The 18,763-nt window shown below is 38.3% G+C and overlaps 1 protein-coding gene across 10 annotated transcripts in view; it reads right to left on the bottom strand.

The window, feature by feature from the left end:
- Window positions 1–18,763, bottom strand: part of FRYL (FRY like transcription coactivator) — a 185,816-nt gene that overhangs the window by 143,629 nt on the left and 23,424 nt on the right. For 6 of the 10 annotated variants that reach the window (XM_056333479.1, XM_056333492.1, XM_056333486.1 and 3 more), the window contains exon 1: window positions 10,281–10,556. The exons of 2 other annotated variants lie outside the window; for them this stretch is intronic. In XM_056333479.1, the coding sequence (XP_056189454.1) occupies window positions 10,281–10,425 (145 nt within the window). In that variant the 5' untranslated portion in view covers window positions 10,426–10,556. Of the gene's footprint in view, window positions 1–8,323; window positions 8,388–10,280; window positions 10,557–18,763 lie in introns of those variants that run through there. 2 more of the 10 variants (XM_056333527.1, XM_056333511.1) reach the window with 2 other exon arrangements.

The following is an 18,763-nucleotide window of genomic DNA, read 5'->3' as shown; positions in this document are numbered from 1 at the left end:
GCACAGCTTTCTTGCAGAACATAGTCTTTGAGTAAGATCAAAGAGGATACTGTTAATATTTAACTTTTCAGTCAGTTAACATTATCTTGATTGAATAGTAATCCTAACTTTAAAAAAAAATAACAAATCCCCCACAACTTTAAAGAAAGAATAATTAAATTCTGAAAAATCAAACAGCTTTCAAGGTAGTTTAAAAAACACCTTACCAACTTCATATGGATTTAGACTAAACAGATTTCCATATGGCCCTTCCTGAAAATCCAGCTTTTCAGATCAGCAAACATCGTAAGATTACAAGGAAACAAATTGGTAATACAAAACTGAAACATTTCAAACAACTCAGCAGGCAGTTCTGAGATGATATTTAACCAACCTCTCTCCAAGAGGAAATGAGACAGGTAAAGCAATAGATGAACCTACAGCTGTTACCGTATCTCTTGAGCCTGACAAATCCGCGTTTCTTGATTTTCACGGGCATCCCCGTGCTTAAAATTCTCAGTGATTTACTCCCTCTCATATGCTCAATTTCCACTTTTCATGACTGCAAATAAACCTTAAAGGTATAAAGCCCAATTAGTACAGTTCTGTCTTTGTCCAACAACCTGAAATAACTGCCTTAAGATCTGATCTGCTTAATTGTGTTCTGTGTCAGCCTCTTTTTGTCCTTCAGCATTAAATGTACCAATGAACTGGTTCTGGGGAACCAGCACTCCAGATTTTACCAGCCTTTTAAATGGAACCTGAAAACAGTTATGGAGCTACACAGAAAATCCCTTCTTAGTTGCTGGGCATTTAAATGGATAGAGCAGGGAAAGGCTTAACTCTGTTACCCTACAAGGCCTTAAGACAACTTCTACGAATCAGTTATGTTTCTATTTTTGTTGCTCCTCCCAAGCTGCTGGATGTCTGTGCCACTTTACAGGAAACATCATATTTGCATTATGTGAAGATCAGCTACTCTATCCCCATAGAAAGCACTGGGGAAAAAGAACACCAAGAGTTTAGGACTCATCCAGGAAAACTTTAAAAAAAAGAAAGCTAAAGTGAATTACCTATAGGGGTAAACTCAGCACACAAGTCCCAAATCTGTTACGCCTCGTGAGTGCAATAGTACTTAGGTAGAAAATGTTCTTCTCTGATGCAGCCTCCCACTAGACTCACACAGCAGCTGAAGGCACTCATGTTGTTCTCTCGCCCTGCACCAGGAGATGAATTTCTGCCTTCCTCCCTCCACCATAAGCAAAGCTGAAAATTTGCTCCTGAGCCACTGCCGTTGGCAGCCTGCAGCCCATTTCTGTCTGTATGTTAAAGCACTTTACAGTACCACATAACGCACGTGTATGTGTGGTTCAGCCACCTCTGCCACAGAGTGGTAAGTGTAGGCAGAGGGATGGGGGACTGCACAGTTACAAGTAGGAACTACTTCAAGTGTCTCTGCTAAACCTCCTCACAAGCACAAGCCTACCAAATTACTCCACTGTAGCTTATACCCCTATGTAGGCAGCAGTTTTACAAGCTCTGTACACACAGTATAAGGACTTTGAGAGCTGTAGTTACAGGCAGGAGAAGGAAAGCAAGAAGTAGCAAGGCATGGACAGGCAATTTTCTCCTTCTCAAGGTTTCAACTCCTGAAATTGCCATTCCCAATGTTTCAGTTACACAGGGCAGCAGGGCAGCAGCAAGGAGCTCTGTCACCCAGTATCATATTCAAACAAAGAAAATAATTACATTATCATGGCATTCTGCATAGTTGAACTAAATTGGCATATTTCTTCACTCTAAAGCCAGCAAATATTTACAGTACAGGTTTTAATGCTTTAGTTACAGAGATTTAAAGAATTAAGTGCTTTTAATGATGAATTTTACAGCTTTCCCATCTCTGTGAAACAACAGGTATTATTGTAGTAACCTGGAGCAGAAGTACAAAATAGAAACGCTTTAAAGATTAAAAAAGGTAATTGACATTACATTGATTTGCAAGTCAGAATTAACAAAATTCATATCAGTGCCATTTCTGAACATTTATCCTCAGCAAGCATGCTGTTACATTGAAGAAAAGTGAGAAAGGAAATACAAAAATCAGGAAGGGAGAAAATGAGAAGTAACAAACCCAATGGCAGCTAAATGTAACACTTACATGCCAAACACCTAACACACACTGAAAACTTTACAAGGCGGCCACATTTGTCTGGAAGTTCTGCAAATAGTCCACAGCACAAAGTTCCCTAAAGTGCCTCAGGTGGTGGTCTACAAAATAGCCTCGGTCAGCAGATGCACCTGTGCCAGCACTGACAGAGACCACCCAGCAGCTATGAAGCTCATGGCTTTACCTGCAAGGCCACACACAGCTCTCCATCCACACACCTGCATCTGGCAGAACACATCAAATGCAAAAGGGACAGCATCACTCCACTGCACTCCCCACTAGTTAAAGAAAAATTGAGGACTTAAATCAGGTGATAGAAACATGTTCAAGTACAATGGAGAATATGCTTCAGCTTTTTCTATTCCTGGAACTGGCTGCTCTCTGTCAGTCACGAAATTTCTTGACAGAGCACTCACATACTGTTCATTTCTCTCAGTAATTAACATGAACATGTTAGCTTTCCAAACATACAATCTACCTACAAATGTAGACAGTACAATTTCATCAACTTCTGGGCAAATTAAACCACTCAGTTCTACACTCCTTCCATGAAATAAGAGTTATGGAAACCCCAAGAATAAAGAAAACATACTTCAAAACTAATTCCAGCCAACAGAAAACAACATACTGGAGAAATACAGTATTTTTATGCAAGTTATGAGCTGCTTTTATGTGTTTTACTTCCTGTTTTTCCTGCTTTCAAGTTAGAAAATATTTTTAAATTAAAAACATTCTTCCCATAGCCACTCATCTTCTCAAAGAAGTAACTGAGACAAGGCCCACCCTAGTGCATCTTAAAAAATGCCAAAACACAGCAGAGAGTTTTGGGTCAGTGTCTAATACGACTGTGCAACAGCATCCTGATGCTAATGTATCTAAAACTCATATTGTCATACTGGTCTTATCAATGAGCAATGAAAATCTCCCAAACAATCAGGGTCCACCACAGATGCTTGTCACTACAGACCTCACTGGTACTAATGAGGTAAAGAATTATTATTTGTGTAGTATCTCTGTATAAGGAGTATTGCCCAGCTTATAAAGTGAGCGTACACCAAGTCCTGAACATCCAGAGCATCTCTGCAGATGCAAAGCTCCTGCAGCAGGAACTTAATCCCTTTAGAAGGTACCACAGCTGAAGTGATGAGGCTTTCTGAAAGTTCTACTTATCTCTTCAAATCAATAGTACATTTTGATTTCTCATAACAAAATCTTTCCTTTATAAAAAAATACAAACACCAAAAACATTCAAGCACAAGCTGAGAACCCTCTCATCTGGATGGTCTCTGTTGGCAGTGACCTTTTAGAATGTGGCTGGAGAGCAAGAAGATGCATATCATGTAAAACAGCAGAGGCCATGAACACTACCTCCAACACTTATTATTTGAGAAAACATATTCCCAACTGAAGAAGGCACTCGTGACATTTCCTTACTTGAAGTGCAACTAAAGGCTATTCAGTGCTAAGAGACACAAAGAATGCCATTTACTGAAAATGGAAAGGCTTTCTAAAGTAGCCCTTGATTAAGATGAGATAGTTGAAATTTTTGTCCCTCAGTTTGGATCCACATAACACTTTTTAGAAGGAAAACACATAAAATTAGCACTCACAGGGTAAGAATAACTCTGCTACTGAAGAGCTTAAAACAAAAGAAACTAGCAGCATGGAAGTCTACAAATCAAGACATAAAACAGCTAACAAGTGCAGCCAACAGAAACTGACAACAGCTGTCAAAAGTATCATGAAGTACTGAAAAATGTCGTATCTGCCTCTTGCACTTACAAACCACACCTAGAGGAAATTAAGACTAGTTAGATCACCTATAAACTAAAACTTTTGCATTTGAAACACAGATCTTTTTTCTTTTCAACTGAAAAGTGAAGAACTGTTTCACAAAACGTTCCAGGTTACAATCTTTCTCTAACTTAAACCTGACTTGCTGATCATCACTAGCATGGCATTTCTGTATGCAACTGCTGATTTAATCCTGTTGGTAAATACTATATTGGTCTTACAAATACTTTTTTGAGCATCAAGGGGTGTTATTTTGGATTTTTTAGCCCAGTGACCAATCTTAATGTGTTTTAAAGGAGAACAGTTTTTTACTTAAAGGTAAATGGCTCCTTAAAGATAAACTGAGGTTTTTATTTTATATGCTGTCCAGCCAGATAAACATACAGAAAACAGATAGATAGCAATGTCACAGGTGTGTTTTAAAATCTGTTCTACATGCAAGACATTTACAGTGTGAATCAAAAAGAAGCTACATGCCAAACCTTTTTCTCCCTCTCAAAACATCACTTTCAAGACCTGTGGACAATTTAGACATAACCAATTTGAAAGAATACTTTTATGTCCTCATATCACCAGTATATGATAGAGAATGGTTTTACAGCAGTATATATAATTATTTTCACAACTAGTTTCTCCACATCTTGTTTACTTCAGCACTTTGCAGCTCCCCTTAACCAGCTACTACAGAATCTTCTGAAGACTTGCTTGTTCTTCTGGTTTTGTTAATTTTTCTCATTCTCCCCATACCTCTCTCCCCCTCTCCTTCAAGTTGAAAGCTTTATTTTGTCCCTCTCCCAACTATCTTAAAAAAATGTGTATTGGAAAGGTAAAGAGATATTTGCTTTATTTACAAATCTCCCCACTAAGTTTTAACTGCATTATCTTGAAGAATTAGCTTAAAGATAATGTTTTAAAGCATATTTTCAGCTAAATACTGTCCAATTTCACCTCTAATATTTTTTCTCCTTACTAAACTGGAGTTCTCGTTACTTCTGACTTTTCACCTTATGATCTGCAGGACAGAAAGACAAAAAGATCAGAAAAAAAGCCCAAACACCAAGATTACTGACATTTGCTTCCCAAATTTGCTGTTGGTTCTCTCACAGCGTTCTGGTTTCCTGCCTAACCATTGGTACTGGGAGGAAAGGGAGGTCTCCTCTTGGTTTAGCAAGTGGAACAGTCTCACCAAGGATAGATATGCACCAGGACCAACATAAATGAATATATAAGACAACTATACAGGTGGAAGGGTACAATCTCCTTTTCACAGCACTGAGCCATTACAGTGGTCCAGCTGTCATATGAAACCTTATACTAATATACTTAAGCCTCAAAAAAACTTTTAGGTGCTTAAAGTCCAAAAGATGCATTAAAAAAACTCTGCAAAGGTGATCTATTAAGGGAACAACAGCGTTTAAAAAACTGTAAGCTCTGTTCACCATATCTCAGAGGAAAACAAATTAATTAAATCCATGTGAGTAGCTGTTAAGTATGAAGAAAAGGCTCTTCCAAACCTACCTTTGAGTTGTACTAACACCCACCCTGAGCTAAGTTACAATTTCTTTGTTACTCTTTGGGATGAGGTAAAGGTAAGGTTTAAAAAAAAAACCAAAAAAAGAACAAAAAAACAAACACTGTAGGAAAAAAGTATATTTCTTGCAAATTCCTGCATCCTTATCCTTCAGGTAAAACACTGGGACAACTACAGTAAAAGTAGATTAGGCATATAGCCAATATATGTATTGTATATACATATATATACAAGTACACAATACTTGTATGTGTATATATATATATATACACATATATAACAAGTACACAATACAATTAAAAAAAATAATCGGATCTCAAAAAAATAGGGCCAAAAATATTGAGATATCGCCTAGAACTGTCATACCTTCCCCCCCCCAATTAAATATAAATATAGTTGATTTTTCATATTAATAAAAAACCAAACAAGTCAGAGGCATCCTTCCTTTGTGCTTGGGCTTACTTTTAAAAAGATTTGCTGGCCATTACTTCAGTTCAATATTGACTCGATCTTAAGCAAATGCCTTACTTAAAAAATGTTTACCCGATGGTCACTGTATCTGCTTATAAGCAGTAATAATAAAACATACCATCACCGCACTTAAAATAAAAGTCTGGAGAGATACTTGTGTTTCCATTTATCTAAAATATTAAAGAGTTCATTTTCCACAAATCAATACATTTAAAACACAGGGTATTCAGAAGGTGACTGCTACTTTTGGTGATGGTAAGACATCTAATGCTGCCCCCACTACTGACAAAAAAAGCTCTCTCAGTGAGTTGATTCCCCTTGCCAATTCATCTCAAAAATACTGCCCCAAAAATACCAGAACATTTTCTACTGGCTTTGTGAAATGAATCAGCACAGGGAAAGGCCACACCAGCACACAGGAGATGGGGAAGAGCTGCACAGCTGGGAGTAAGATTGCCCTTCTCACTGGCAGCAAACTGTTAAGATCGGCCTGATCTGCTTGTAAAACTGCACTCAAAAATCTAAACAAAATCCCCCTTTCCCTACCTTCTGTTGCAAAGAGCTTCAAGAGAGATTCCAGAGGCCCTTAGGAAAGGTTCCTTATTCCTTCTTATGGAAAATACACACAGAACAATTTCCTGGGGCATTACTCAAGCAAAACAATGCTATCTGCCGTGATTAGAAAACAGAAAAGAGGTTAAGGGGTTTTTATGTAAATAGCATTCTGGATCCCAAACAGTATTATGGAGCAGTCTCTAAATGTAACTGAGAAGCAAACAGAGATTGGGGTGAGGGGGAAGCCATGGTACTTAGTTACCCACTAACCCCTCCAGGCTTCTCTAACTGAAATTCAGAATTCAAGTACAGAAACCGACTTTTATTCCAGATAGATGCTGGGCCGCCTGGTCATCTTCTGATGTAGAAGGCTAATCAGAGATGCAACATGGAGCTGAACATGCCCTGCAGAGATGCTGGTATTACAGAGGCACAGTGCTCATAGGCAGTTCATGTGTATCCAGTTCCTACTGTTAGCCCCCTGGGGCAATTACAGCTCTGTTACTCATTTCTCTGCCACCAAAGAACACATTTCTGTCAGCTTATTTCTGCTCCCCTAGCAGAGGCACCTGAAGGGAAGGAGGTTCAATATTTGCAAAAGGACACATTTTCCATACACAGAAATAACGTGGACGCTGTGAGCAATGAAAATACTTCTATCACTGATAAATTTAACAGCTCTTGTGCAGTTATTGCAGATTTGGCTTACACAGTTAGCCACTAAGACATTCCACAGTATTAGCTACCCTGCCTTACAACACAACCAAAGCACAGAGCTGCAACAGAAGGGCACATATCACACGCCACAGGTACAGCTCCCATTTGCCAGTTTGCACAGAGCAGCCATGGCATTCCCCTTTTGTAACACTACAAACAGCAAAAGGGAGAATACAAAATACTTTCTACACGTGTCTGTATGCGTACACGTTTGTAAGTGGGTTTTGGTACATGAAAATACTCTGGATCTTCCAGTCTCAACTTTCTGTGTTTGATTTGGATTGTAGCTTTTTTGAGACAAAAATTTTTAAAATTGAGAACATGCCAACTCTGGAATGCTACAACAAATTTAAAAGAACTGCCTATTCTTTAACTAACGCCTATTAAGACATTGCAATGCACGCAATAATATGCAAATATTTCAGCGAGTGAGATGTGGTTTTTTTCTAGGGTTCTAATAACCTTGTAAATCTAAAAAGACAGTTCTGAAAGATTTCTAAAATAAACTTGAAACCATTCTGACAGAAGCTACGTATTTTAAAAGATGTGTCACAGAGCATATATTTCTAAGGTCTTGCATTCAGCTATAAAACAAAATACATACTAATTGAGTTACCATTTTGAAAAACAATACTGATAAATGCTTTAATCCAAAAAAAAAGGAATTTCATCACTTGAATTCCACACAAAATATTTTGGTCAGATATATGCAAAGCCAACTAACTGGTATTACCAAAATGATACTTTTATGCTTTGGATGCCAGGAATAGGGTTTTTTGGTTGGTTTAAGACCTTCTAAAATACTTTCATACTTTAAAATAGTTGTCTCAGTATTTCACCTAAATTCTTATTAATATAGAAACATTCATAAAGAGCAGCAATAAGGAACAGAAAGGAAAAGGGGAAAAAAAGCAAAAAAAACCCCACAACCACCCACTTCCAAATTCAAACATATCTACAGGACAAACCACCCTATCTTTAAAAACCTATCAAGTTCCTGAACAGCTTCATTATAAAATAAAATTGGTGGTGCATTAACACCACATCTGCTGACATTAAGCAAGTAAACATTTACAATTTTTTTTCAAATAATTCTGTTGGTTTATTACCTGTTTTGTTGGCACCTGCCTTCTGCAGCATACCCAAACTGGTAAACACAGGAGTTCTTTTGCTCTATTCCAGCAGAGCAGTTCATTCCATTACCAAGATACAAAAATAGAAATAAGCAGATAATTTAAAGAGGATTCAGCTACTATCTGCTATTGTAAAAGCATGATCCCAGAACAGACTATAAGTCTGCATTTCGCAAATGATGACATCACACTATTAAGTGATATTAGTCAGGCACTCCTGATTTCCCTAAAATCACTCCTAATAATTACCATTTGGCAAATATTTCATAAGTAAGAAAGGAAAATTCATCTTCAACAGTAGGGCTGGTGTATTCTATGTTTATTATCCTCATTTGCTCAAGCTATTGACAAAAGATTGAACAAGATTAGATGAAGGCATCTGTTTTGTCTACACACTTAAGCCTATAGCATTTTCTTCTAACCTGGCACAAAGACAGATTTATTCTGAAATCATAACATTTGAAATAAAATACTATTTAAAAGTGAAAGCTATAAAGAAAACATAATACAGCATAAAAGCAGGCTTGATGAGATATGCCTGTGGAGATATTTAAGTCATGCACATCACAGTGACATCCAACTATAAACTTCAGGGCTCTACAGCACTCAAAATTGAATGAGGACATGAACCTGGCTACAAGAGCATCACTCTTTCAGACACCATGAGCTTCTGATCAGAGTTTTCAAGCATATAGGCAGCAACAGTCTTAACAGACCTTACTCTGTAAGAAGACTTCAACAGTCCATACCATTACAACATTAAATTATTCTAATTTGTTATACACAGAAACAACTTCTTTAACGAAACAGAACTGCCCCTTGCTTTCCTCAGCTGCCACATTAATCATCCTGACAGATTAAAAAAAAAAAAAAAAAAAAAAGGAAAAAAAGAAGTGGTTTATATTAGAATGAGAAAGGTTAAGAAAAATCTTTCCAAGGAAATCCCTTTCTCCCACCACCACCACAAACTTAATTCCACTGTTAAGCTGTGAATTCACCACCCAGTAAGACGGATGTCACCACCTCCCATCTTTGCAGTTAGACACATAAGGGAAAAAACTTCTAGGCCACACCAATTCCTGAAAATAGCCACCACATAGCAAAGGGTAAAAACTGTGTATCTGATAGCCATCAGAATTCAAGACCATAAAGGCTCAAGACCTTACTATTTTAGCTGAAGGCAAAAAGAAAAAAAAAAGTAGAACTGGATTTTCCGTTGCCACCCAACTGAATTATCTGAAAAAGGAACATTAACTCATTCCACTTCTTTTTATTAGCACAATACACTGTAAGATTTGACACTAATAGGTAGTAAAAAAAAAAAAGATCATACAAACAAGATTGCCCATGTTCTTAAGTTAAAAATTCTCTAGACAATGTCTGTATTTTTACTTGATTTCTTTAATTTACACACTATGTTTATTAAAAAACAAAACACTGAAAGAAGAAAACATTTCTGAAATGAAAAAAACCACACTTAAAAGGAAAGCCTTCAGAAACTTAGGGGATTCAAAAAACAGGAGGAGAAAAGATAACACAAAGCTTGAACCCTGCACTACAGAGATCTGTGCAGCACATGTCTGTCTAGAGAACTCTTAATGCCTAATCATAGTTACAATTTTAAAACTTAAATGGGGATATTTATTCCCAAAAGGGAAAAAAAAGTAAGGCAGGCATGCAAAGACAAGGAGCACATTAGAGATCCTGTAAAACTGCTTTAAAATAAGTCACACATGATAGTCTTTTAATGATAAAATAGTTCTAAAACTAAAGACCCCATTATAGCAACTCTGATAAAAAGGCCTTTTATATTCAAATCAATCAATTTAGCAAAATAATCACGATCTGAAGAAAAAACTTAGTAATCAGTTTTTACCAGGTTGATGACACGGATACATACTGTAAAGAGGATGTAAAACACGTATCTCCTCACCTTCATCTATTGTCTGTCCTAACGAAAATAGTCTGACACGTCTCATCTTCAGTAGCCTTGGGGAGCTTTCATGGGGAGTACTCCCAACATCCAGAACTACATCTCCGGAACCGACAGTGGGAACAATTTTTTTCAGTAATTCCATTTTTACATGCCCTCTGTGTTCTCAGCACTTACTAAATGCAGCCGTTTAGCTACACATTATGGAGTGTGGCTCCCACATCAACTTCCTTGAGCACAGAGGTAGACTTCTCCTAGTAATGTTACGTTGAACCTGGGTGGTGCCAACATCAGCATATCAGCTGCCAGCTGCTCCGAGGCAGATTTTAAAGACGTCTAACTGTATGGGCTGATAAGAAAACCAAACAACAACAAGCCTACTATATATTGACCAACACACGCTAAACTCTGCATTTGTAGAAGACACTGTATTTAGCAGTGCAACAATTTTAAGCACTAATACAATGCACTGTGTATTTTCAAATTCCTATCTGACAGAGTTCAATAGCTCTTATTTTTCATTAAGTGCACAGTGTTCATCTGCTTTTGAAAGATAACACTTATCATTCAGAAAGTCTATGCACCAGCTCTATAAACAAGGTGTCTAACAGCACCACAATTGAAACCATTTGCATTCTCACACAGTTTTAACTATTAGCTATGAAGATACTAACATTTATTAAGTTCTGTCTTGCAGAGACTCTGATGCTGCATTTACCATTTTAAATACTCAAACCACATTCCAGAAAACACCAAGTAGTGAAATAATCTGTTTCATTTTGTCCAAACACCCACTTTAAACTTAGGGCTACTTCTCCATATGTGTCTGGTTTAGGGTTTTTTTGTTTTATTTGAGAGAAGTTTAAACGTTGCTCTATGTTTAGCTTAATGAAGCCATTACAAAAGATGCCTTGCATTTGGAGCAGAAAGCCCAAGGGTGGGTGGAGAGGGAAGAAGACATTTCTGAACGCATTCAACACAATTACCCAACCTAAGTGTGAAGTATACCACACTATTATCCATTCCTTAAAATAAAGTATTTAATCTGAAATTCGCTACTGTGCCTAGCTCTTAAAAAAACAAAGCCAGAACTACCACAGGTACATACAGTAACCTGTTTCAGGTCTCAGAGTTCCAGTAGCTCAGTGCTCACAAGGGGCTGCTCGACTGGATTAAGCTGTCAGTCCTTTACTAACCAACTCTATTGTCACACTTCATAGGCATTAAGCCTAGTCAAGAATGCCACAACTTGAAAAATTTCATACAAGTTCATTAAAGCCAACACCTAAGACATTTTTCAAGTTCTATATAGACTGAAAACATGTGATAACTTTCGGATTTAAATCTGCATTAAAATCCCCAAATATTCGTTAGTCTACATCTCCCTTGTAAATGAATACAAAATTCTACACAAATCTACTCTGGCCTTATCATAAAAGACTCACTGTCAGGATATTATTTCCTGCAGTGAAAGATTTGGGACATCAAGGAAAAAATTGTCCCTATAATGATTTCATTCACAGAATTTTTTCCACCAATACAAAAAAAGTTACACAGAATATATATTCACAAAAGCATTTTATGTGTTTTCAGAACAAATAATAAGGTACCGCAAAGACAATCTGCAATTATAATAGATCATGAGTCATTACAAACTCAAGCAATCATTTATTCATAATAGCATTACTTTCTATATAATTTCTTTTTTTGCCCTTGAAATCTTCCCACAAACCTACTATGCAGTTTTGAGCTTTTGGGAATGAGAAAGAAGTCCAGACACTTCTGTGAGATTGAGAATGCTTCCAACCATCCACCTGCCAAACTGTGATTTGTAAAGGAGGGGTAATCAGGTATTTCAAGTTGTACCTAACTTAAATACTCTCTGAAAGTTTCAAACTAGATACCAAAGTGCTCTCAACCACACTATGGAGGTTTTATTATGCATGTGGACACAGGGTGGAGATGGCAGACGAAGTGCAAGTACCTAGTGCATCACTTCAGCTACATACATAAGGTGACTTCCCACAGAACATGCAGCATACCTGAATGGGCCATGAATAAAAAAAAAGTCAAGGGTTGAAATGATACTTTTTTAATGAGAAAACATAAAATCCTTTCAAGAAATAGAATTTACAAACAAAACACAAACAAGGAATAAAAACTGCCCACCATACGCACGGTCATATCTTAAGATTAAACCTGATAAACTAAGAGACCTAATATAACACAAATGCATCCAAAAGCTTTTGATTGATTTTTCCTTCAGGACTCTTAAGAAAAGGACATTAGGAAAAGGCCATTTCTGCAGAAGATAGTTGGGGATATATACATACATGCATATATATATTCATATATTTTCATCTGTATCTATGGATATGGATAGATGGCAGTTAACTCCAAGACTTCCATACTTCATTACATCCTGTGAAAGCAGCATTTTCTAAATAACGAAGCTAATATACAAAGCTTATGTTGCTGTCTATGTCATTTCACATACACTCTCACACTTGCTCTTACCATCTTCCTTAAACAGTACAACGTACAACTATGGTTTTTATATGACCTCAGCAACTTTTACAGATAATCTGTCAAGGGAAAACATATGAGAAGACTTATAATTTTTACACGTGAACTCATCTTCAAACAAAAGAAACAAAAACAGGTTACAAAAAAATCAATTTGATAAATTTTAAGGCTTTCTTAATCTGGAACCTCTAAATACAAAGAAGAATGGGAGACTCGAGCTTATACAGAATTATTATTGGTATTACAGTAAATCCTTTGGTGTCATTCTGTGCGTATTCCTCTCTGGTTTACCTGCCGAGGTCATTCAGACCTGCCCTGCTGCAGAGCACCCCAGCGAGCCGCCCCAGCAGGAAGGCGGTAGCACCCCCCACTAACAGGAGCCCACCTCAGCTCAGATCGCAAAACACCCCTGGGGGACCCAGCACCGCTTCCCACAGCACCCACCCCTTGGGTTAGGCCTTTCAGGACACAGGGGTGCACAGAAAGAGCGGCTCCCCAGGAATTCTGCTGGAGGAGGTGAACCTGCTCACGCAGTAACATCCCAGCAACGATAAGTGCTGGAAAAACGGAACACAACCAAGGAGGGAAAGACCCGTGCAAGTGCCTTGACTCCACGCGTCTGGAAGATTTTTAGAATTAGCAATAACGGCAGGGAAAGGCAACTATGAAACAGCCAACACACTGGGAAGAATCCTTTCGGCAGAGCCCAGGTGACCTGTAGGCCACCACCAGCACGCGCTATCTGGCGGCTCTCCTCAGGAGCAGACGTGCGCTGCTAGCCTTCCCTCCTGTAATGCGAATGTTTTTATAACCGCCCCTGGCTGCCAGAGCAAACCCCAGAGAGGGCACAGGGCTGGCTTTATGTCTAACGAATAAGACGGCGAGTCAGGCCCTGGGGTTCCCTCACCGGGGCCGCCGTGCCCACCGGGGGGCACACAGGCGGGAGAGGGGTTCCGCGGCCCCGCCCCGCCCGGCGCCAGGGCTGTGCCCGCAGCGCCCCCAGGCGGCGGCGGCGCCACGCTGCGCCCCCCGCGGGGATCCTGCTCCTCTCCCGCTCCCCCGCGGCCGCGCCAGGCCCGGCCCGCCGGTGCCGGTGCCCTGCGCCCCGGCGGGCTCCAGCCAGGCTCGGCGGCGGGTGCCGCGCCGACCGCCCGGGCACACGGCGGGGCCCCTCCGGCGCTGGCGGCGGGCAGCAGCGCGCTCCGGCCCTGCTGGCGCGGCGGGAATGCACCGCAAAACACCTGGGCCCAGCACAAGCAGGGACAAAGCTACGCACACCATTTCGCAACAAACCATCGCTGCAGCAGCGCGAACTTCTTGAAGCTATTATTTCGCATTAAAAAAATTACTTTAAACCTAAGCCGTTTCACCTGGCTATAGTTTTGTCTTACTAGGGGGTTTGACGTAAACTAGTTCCGTTGGTTTCCATGCTTTTCTCAAAGCTAGTCTAGCTTTCTGTTTCCCGAGAAACGAAAGTAACAACTGTCAGCTTTCGGTAAAGTTTTGATTTCCTGTCAGTAGCTTAAGCTGTATTTGCGAGATACGGGGCTGCTGGAAGCTTTTTGGGGGTTTGTCGGTTTGTTTGCATTTTTTGGGGTCTTGTTTTTCTTTATTGAGCAAGTTGGGGGACTTTTTCTTTGGAAAGTTGGGGATTTCTGGAGTTGGGGGGGTGTTTTGTTTTTTTTTTAATAGCTTGGCTTTAATCATGTAGCATTAGTAGAAGGGTAATACACAAATAGTAGTAAAATACATCCATCACAAGCTGAACATAGAACACAACTGTTACATGCATTGACTAAATGAAATATGATCCTGTTTAATAAAAAAGCCCCCAAATTTTTACCGTTTATGTATTAGGTAACAACTGTTCTTATCTTGAAGTCGCATGCAAGAATACAATGCTTTCCTGGACTCATTAGGAGTTCCTGAGAAGATCAAGGTATTGTCCATCCCACAGCTTCTACAATCCTGTCAGGATAAGGATCTGGGCTTCCTGTGCAGTACTGACGTACCACACAAGATCTTCCAAACCTATTCATTTCTTCTGCCAGCAGATTTTCTTCAAATCAGAACTTGCCTTTCAAAGCAAATCCCAAAGCGGTACACACTCTGTATCACACACATTCCCACGCCAGCAGGAACACCGAGAAGACATCATTACACAATACCATAACAACAGAAGTGGCTAATTTCCGCCCCCCCCCCCCCCCCCTTATAAAAGGATCGAAGTGAGTAATGAAAAGCATGATGATGGTATTTTCTATGCAAAAAAAAAAACCAATAATAAAAAGCATTTAAAAAACACAGGTTCTGTAGAACAGGTACCAGTAAGTCAGACCAGCAATGGCAACACTGCTATGGAACTGAATCTCTGAGGAATTGAGAGCTGAAAACCTTTACTAAAAACTTTAGAAGTGCTTAACTGAAATAAAAAGAATAGAGTTGCCAACTATTAATGTAGGTTTGCCTATGGAAAAGCAAGAATACAGACAACAGCTGATAACCAGAGATTAAGCAGACACATGTATCTCCAGAGTTACTTAAGAACATAAGCGGTTCGACATACATTTCTACAACAATATTTTGGCTATTTAGTTGATGGCTATTTTCACGGCCATCATCACTGTTTCTGTTAGAATTTTCTCTAGCACTACACCGAAGTACACGTCTATAGAAGAATCTCCTCATATTTTAAAATCACGTCCAAAGCATAAAAGTCAAATGGCCAGGTAAGGAATCTATAGTTTATTGTTCAAAATAGCCTTCACTCCAGTCCCAAAGTGCATACAGCAGCAGTTCAGCTTGCTTCCCTTACTAAGCCTGACCTAATCTTAGCTTAGTGCTTAAAATCTTATACAAAGAAGGTGTGTTTAAAATGTTACTGACCTGTGGAAACTATCATTACCCTTTTTTCATTGTGACTCTTTTCCACAGCTTCTATTATTTTTAAAAAAGCAAGCTTATTGAGTTCAGGGTACACAGCACAAGCTCAGTTTCCACTACCAATGAAAATCTTTTGGACATCTAGATTAAATATAGGCCTCTGTTTACACAGCATTCATCCACCCTAACCTATTTCAGTTCCTTCCTTGCAAAATGGACAGAGTTTCTGAAACATGGTCACAGAAAGTTGTTCTACACTGCAAAACAGAAAGCAGAAATTAATACTTAACCTAGAAAAAAAAAACCTGAGTGGGTAAATTCACAAGTCCATTTGCATGGACAGACATGCTCAAGTCTCTAGTTTAGGCGTACATCCTCTGTGCTCTGTTATACAGACCGTGCTACTAAAACTCTGAAATGCTATATACAAGAGTGTTTAGTGAAATATATTTGTACGAGAAGATTTATGTTAGCTGAGGAGCTATGTGGTTTTAAGTTTCATATAGTATATAGTCCTACATAAAATTTCATAGTGTGATCTTTCTTGTAACAAAACCACAGTGCCAAAGAAGGATGTACAACTGGAGATCAAGATTCATAGGTTAATAATAAAATTAGTCATAGAAAAAGTAAGAACTTCATTTTCTTAAGTTACATCTTTGTTCAGCAACAAGGTTAGCTAAAACAGTTGCTGCATACATATTTCTGATGCCGAGATGCTGTCTGTGGAATTTCAGGTTACTTTTAGCTAGAGGATACAGGCAGTTAAAACTAATGTATCTTACTTTCTTAACAGAGTATTATAAGAAAAAAGTCAGGTATCATGTATGTTTGCCTACAGATATGTTGAGACATAACTTTAAACCTTCTTTTATCTCAAAGATAGAAATAATAATCTCTAAAGCATTATAAATTTTTTCTAGTGGAAATGTATAAACTTAAGATTTTAAAACGGCAGTATTTTCCTCTTTAAATCCTAAATGAAAGACTTCCTTCAGCATAAAGCAACAGCACTTAAATTGTTCTGCAAAATACAGATGTCTTTGCCCCTTCTTTTCACTTAGTAACTTAAACACATTTCCACTTGGTTATCTGAACATAATCAGAAAGAATAAATGCTACTGCTAGAGCTATGTAATTTAGTTTAAATAGAAAACAGTCCAATCTAACAGTTCTTACAATAAATTTAGTTGTACTAGGTACTCTGAGCTGAGCTCCAAGTCTTCAACATCTATGGCTGACAGAAAGATTGGCACCTGTATTAGAGGGAATCAAATTCACTCCTGCTCAGATCAAGATGCCTTTCTTACCTGTTAGGGACACATAATGATTATAGTACATTCAAGGCAGTGGAAAAGTAAGATACTTAAGGAACTAACTTCTCAGATAGTACATGATTCGAGCATGATTTACCGCAGTAATAACATCAGATGAATCTGTCTGTTAATTTAGAGCAAATCTTTAATGTAAATGTTGTAACCCTAAAAGAGAATAAAGGTTTTTCTGTACACAGAACATTTATGGGTATTCTCTCCATTGAACAATTTTTTTAATTAACATTCAATTGTCTCCTGTCTTAAGGAGAAAGAAAACAAAAACTGAAAAAAGGAGGAGGAAAAAAAAGAAAAAAGAAAAAAAAAAAAAAAAGAGACATGAAATCAGTAACAACCATTACACTACCAGACGCAGCACAGGGTGCTCCCAGAGAGTGGAACTTGATGTGGGCTTGTAGCAACTCCAGTATTGTAGCTTTAGCACATAAACATTTGTAAAACATTGTTAGTGTTTTAACAGAAAACAGGGCTATCCTTTCAATGCTACAGATGTTCACATATAACAGAACTGAGGTATTTCAAGTGACTATATTCAGTTCTAAAAGGAAAAAAGCCAGGAAATTTGCACTTACAATTTCTAGAAAGGAATGATAATAGATGTAATTTAGGTTTGTTTGTCAACATTTTTGTTTCACAGCTTTGAGCACAGGAGAGGAAATACTAACTTTCGGTGTAAGATACTGGGATGGAATCTCATTTACTCTTCCTATTTGGAAAGCTACAATATACTTGAAATGAAACAGAGGTCTGACTAAGTTAGGTACTAAATTAAGGTCCAGAAGTATTTCTAGTAAGCAGGGGAGAAAAAAAGAAAGTTGAAAACCCAGCAATTTTGGACTATTAGCAAATAAGAAAACCGAGTTGCTAAACACACTAAGAATAAATAACGTTCAGCACATCAAAGTACTAAATAAACAAATACATGGGAAGATGAAGGAATCTCAACCAACAAATTGTTGAGCCACCCATCCATTTTTGTCTTATTTGGAACATTTATGTATTTACGCACACCCATGCAGGTTAGCTTGAAAAAAATCAGTCACATTATCACAGTAAGCTTATGAAATTGTAGAGAAGCAAATAAGACCACCATAAATAAAATAAAAAAAACCAACCACAAAATAAAAACACAACACAGAAACCATACATGGCACACTAACTGTGCAGCTTCAGAAGCTGGGTGAACAGACCTTCCTAAAAAGACTGCAACCAAGGCAAAGGTACTTTCTTCACAGAAGTTCCACTGCTCAGGCATTCTAACAGTGACTTGGTGCAACAGACAAGCTCAAAGAGCAGCTTGATATATTAGTTCTTTCCAAGTACTACAAATTAAGATGGCTCTATAAAACAGACAAGACACATCATGAATGACAATTCGAAAAATACAGTTTAATACAAAATAGTGATAGCGTACATTTAACTAACACATATTATCAGATCAAAAAGGATTATTCTAATATCTAACACCAGAAGAAACATGTGAGATTAGCTTGTATTTTGAAAGAATTTAAGAAAAAATTCTTTATTTGGATTTGGAAGTGATTGCTGGATTACACCTATCTGAAGGAGAAGTTAAGCCTGTTCCTAGAAGAAGCAACAGGGAAAAAAAAACAACCTGCCTTTGAAGAGCAGAAAGATGCAGCCATTGAAATTAAAGGACATAGCTGAACATGATCACCCAGGAAGGTGAGGATTCCTTTATTTGCAGAAAAATTGACGCTCCAGTCACCTGATTAGAAT

Source organism: Falco biarmicus, chromosome 1 (genome assembly GCF_023638135.1).
Source record: "Falco biarmicus isolate bFalBia1 chromosome 1, bFalBia1.pri, whole genome shotgun sequence".
In the NCBI taxonomy this organism is placed as follows: domain Eukaryota; kingdom Metazoa; phylum Chordata; class Aves; order Falconiformes; family Falconidae; genus Falco; species Falco biarmicus.
Note: the sequence above shows the minus strand (reverse complement) of the source record. Positions and strands in the feature narration are given on the sequence as shown.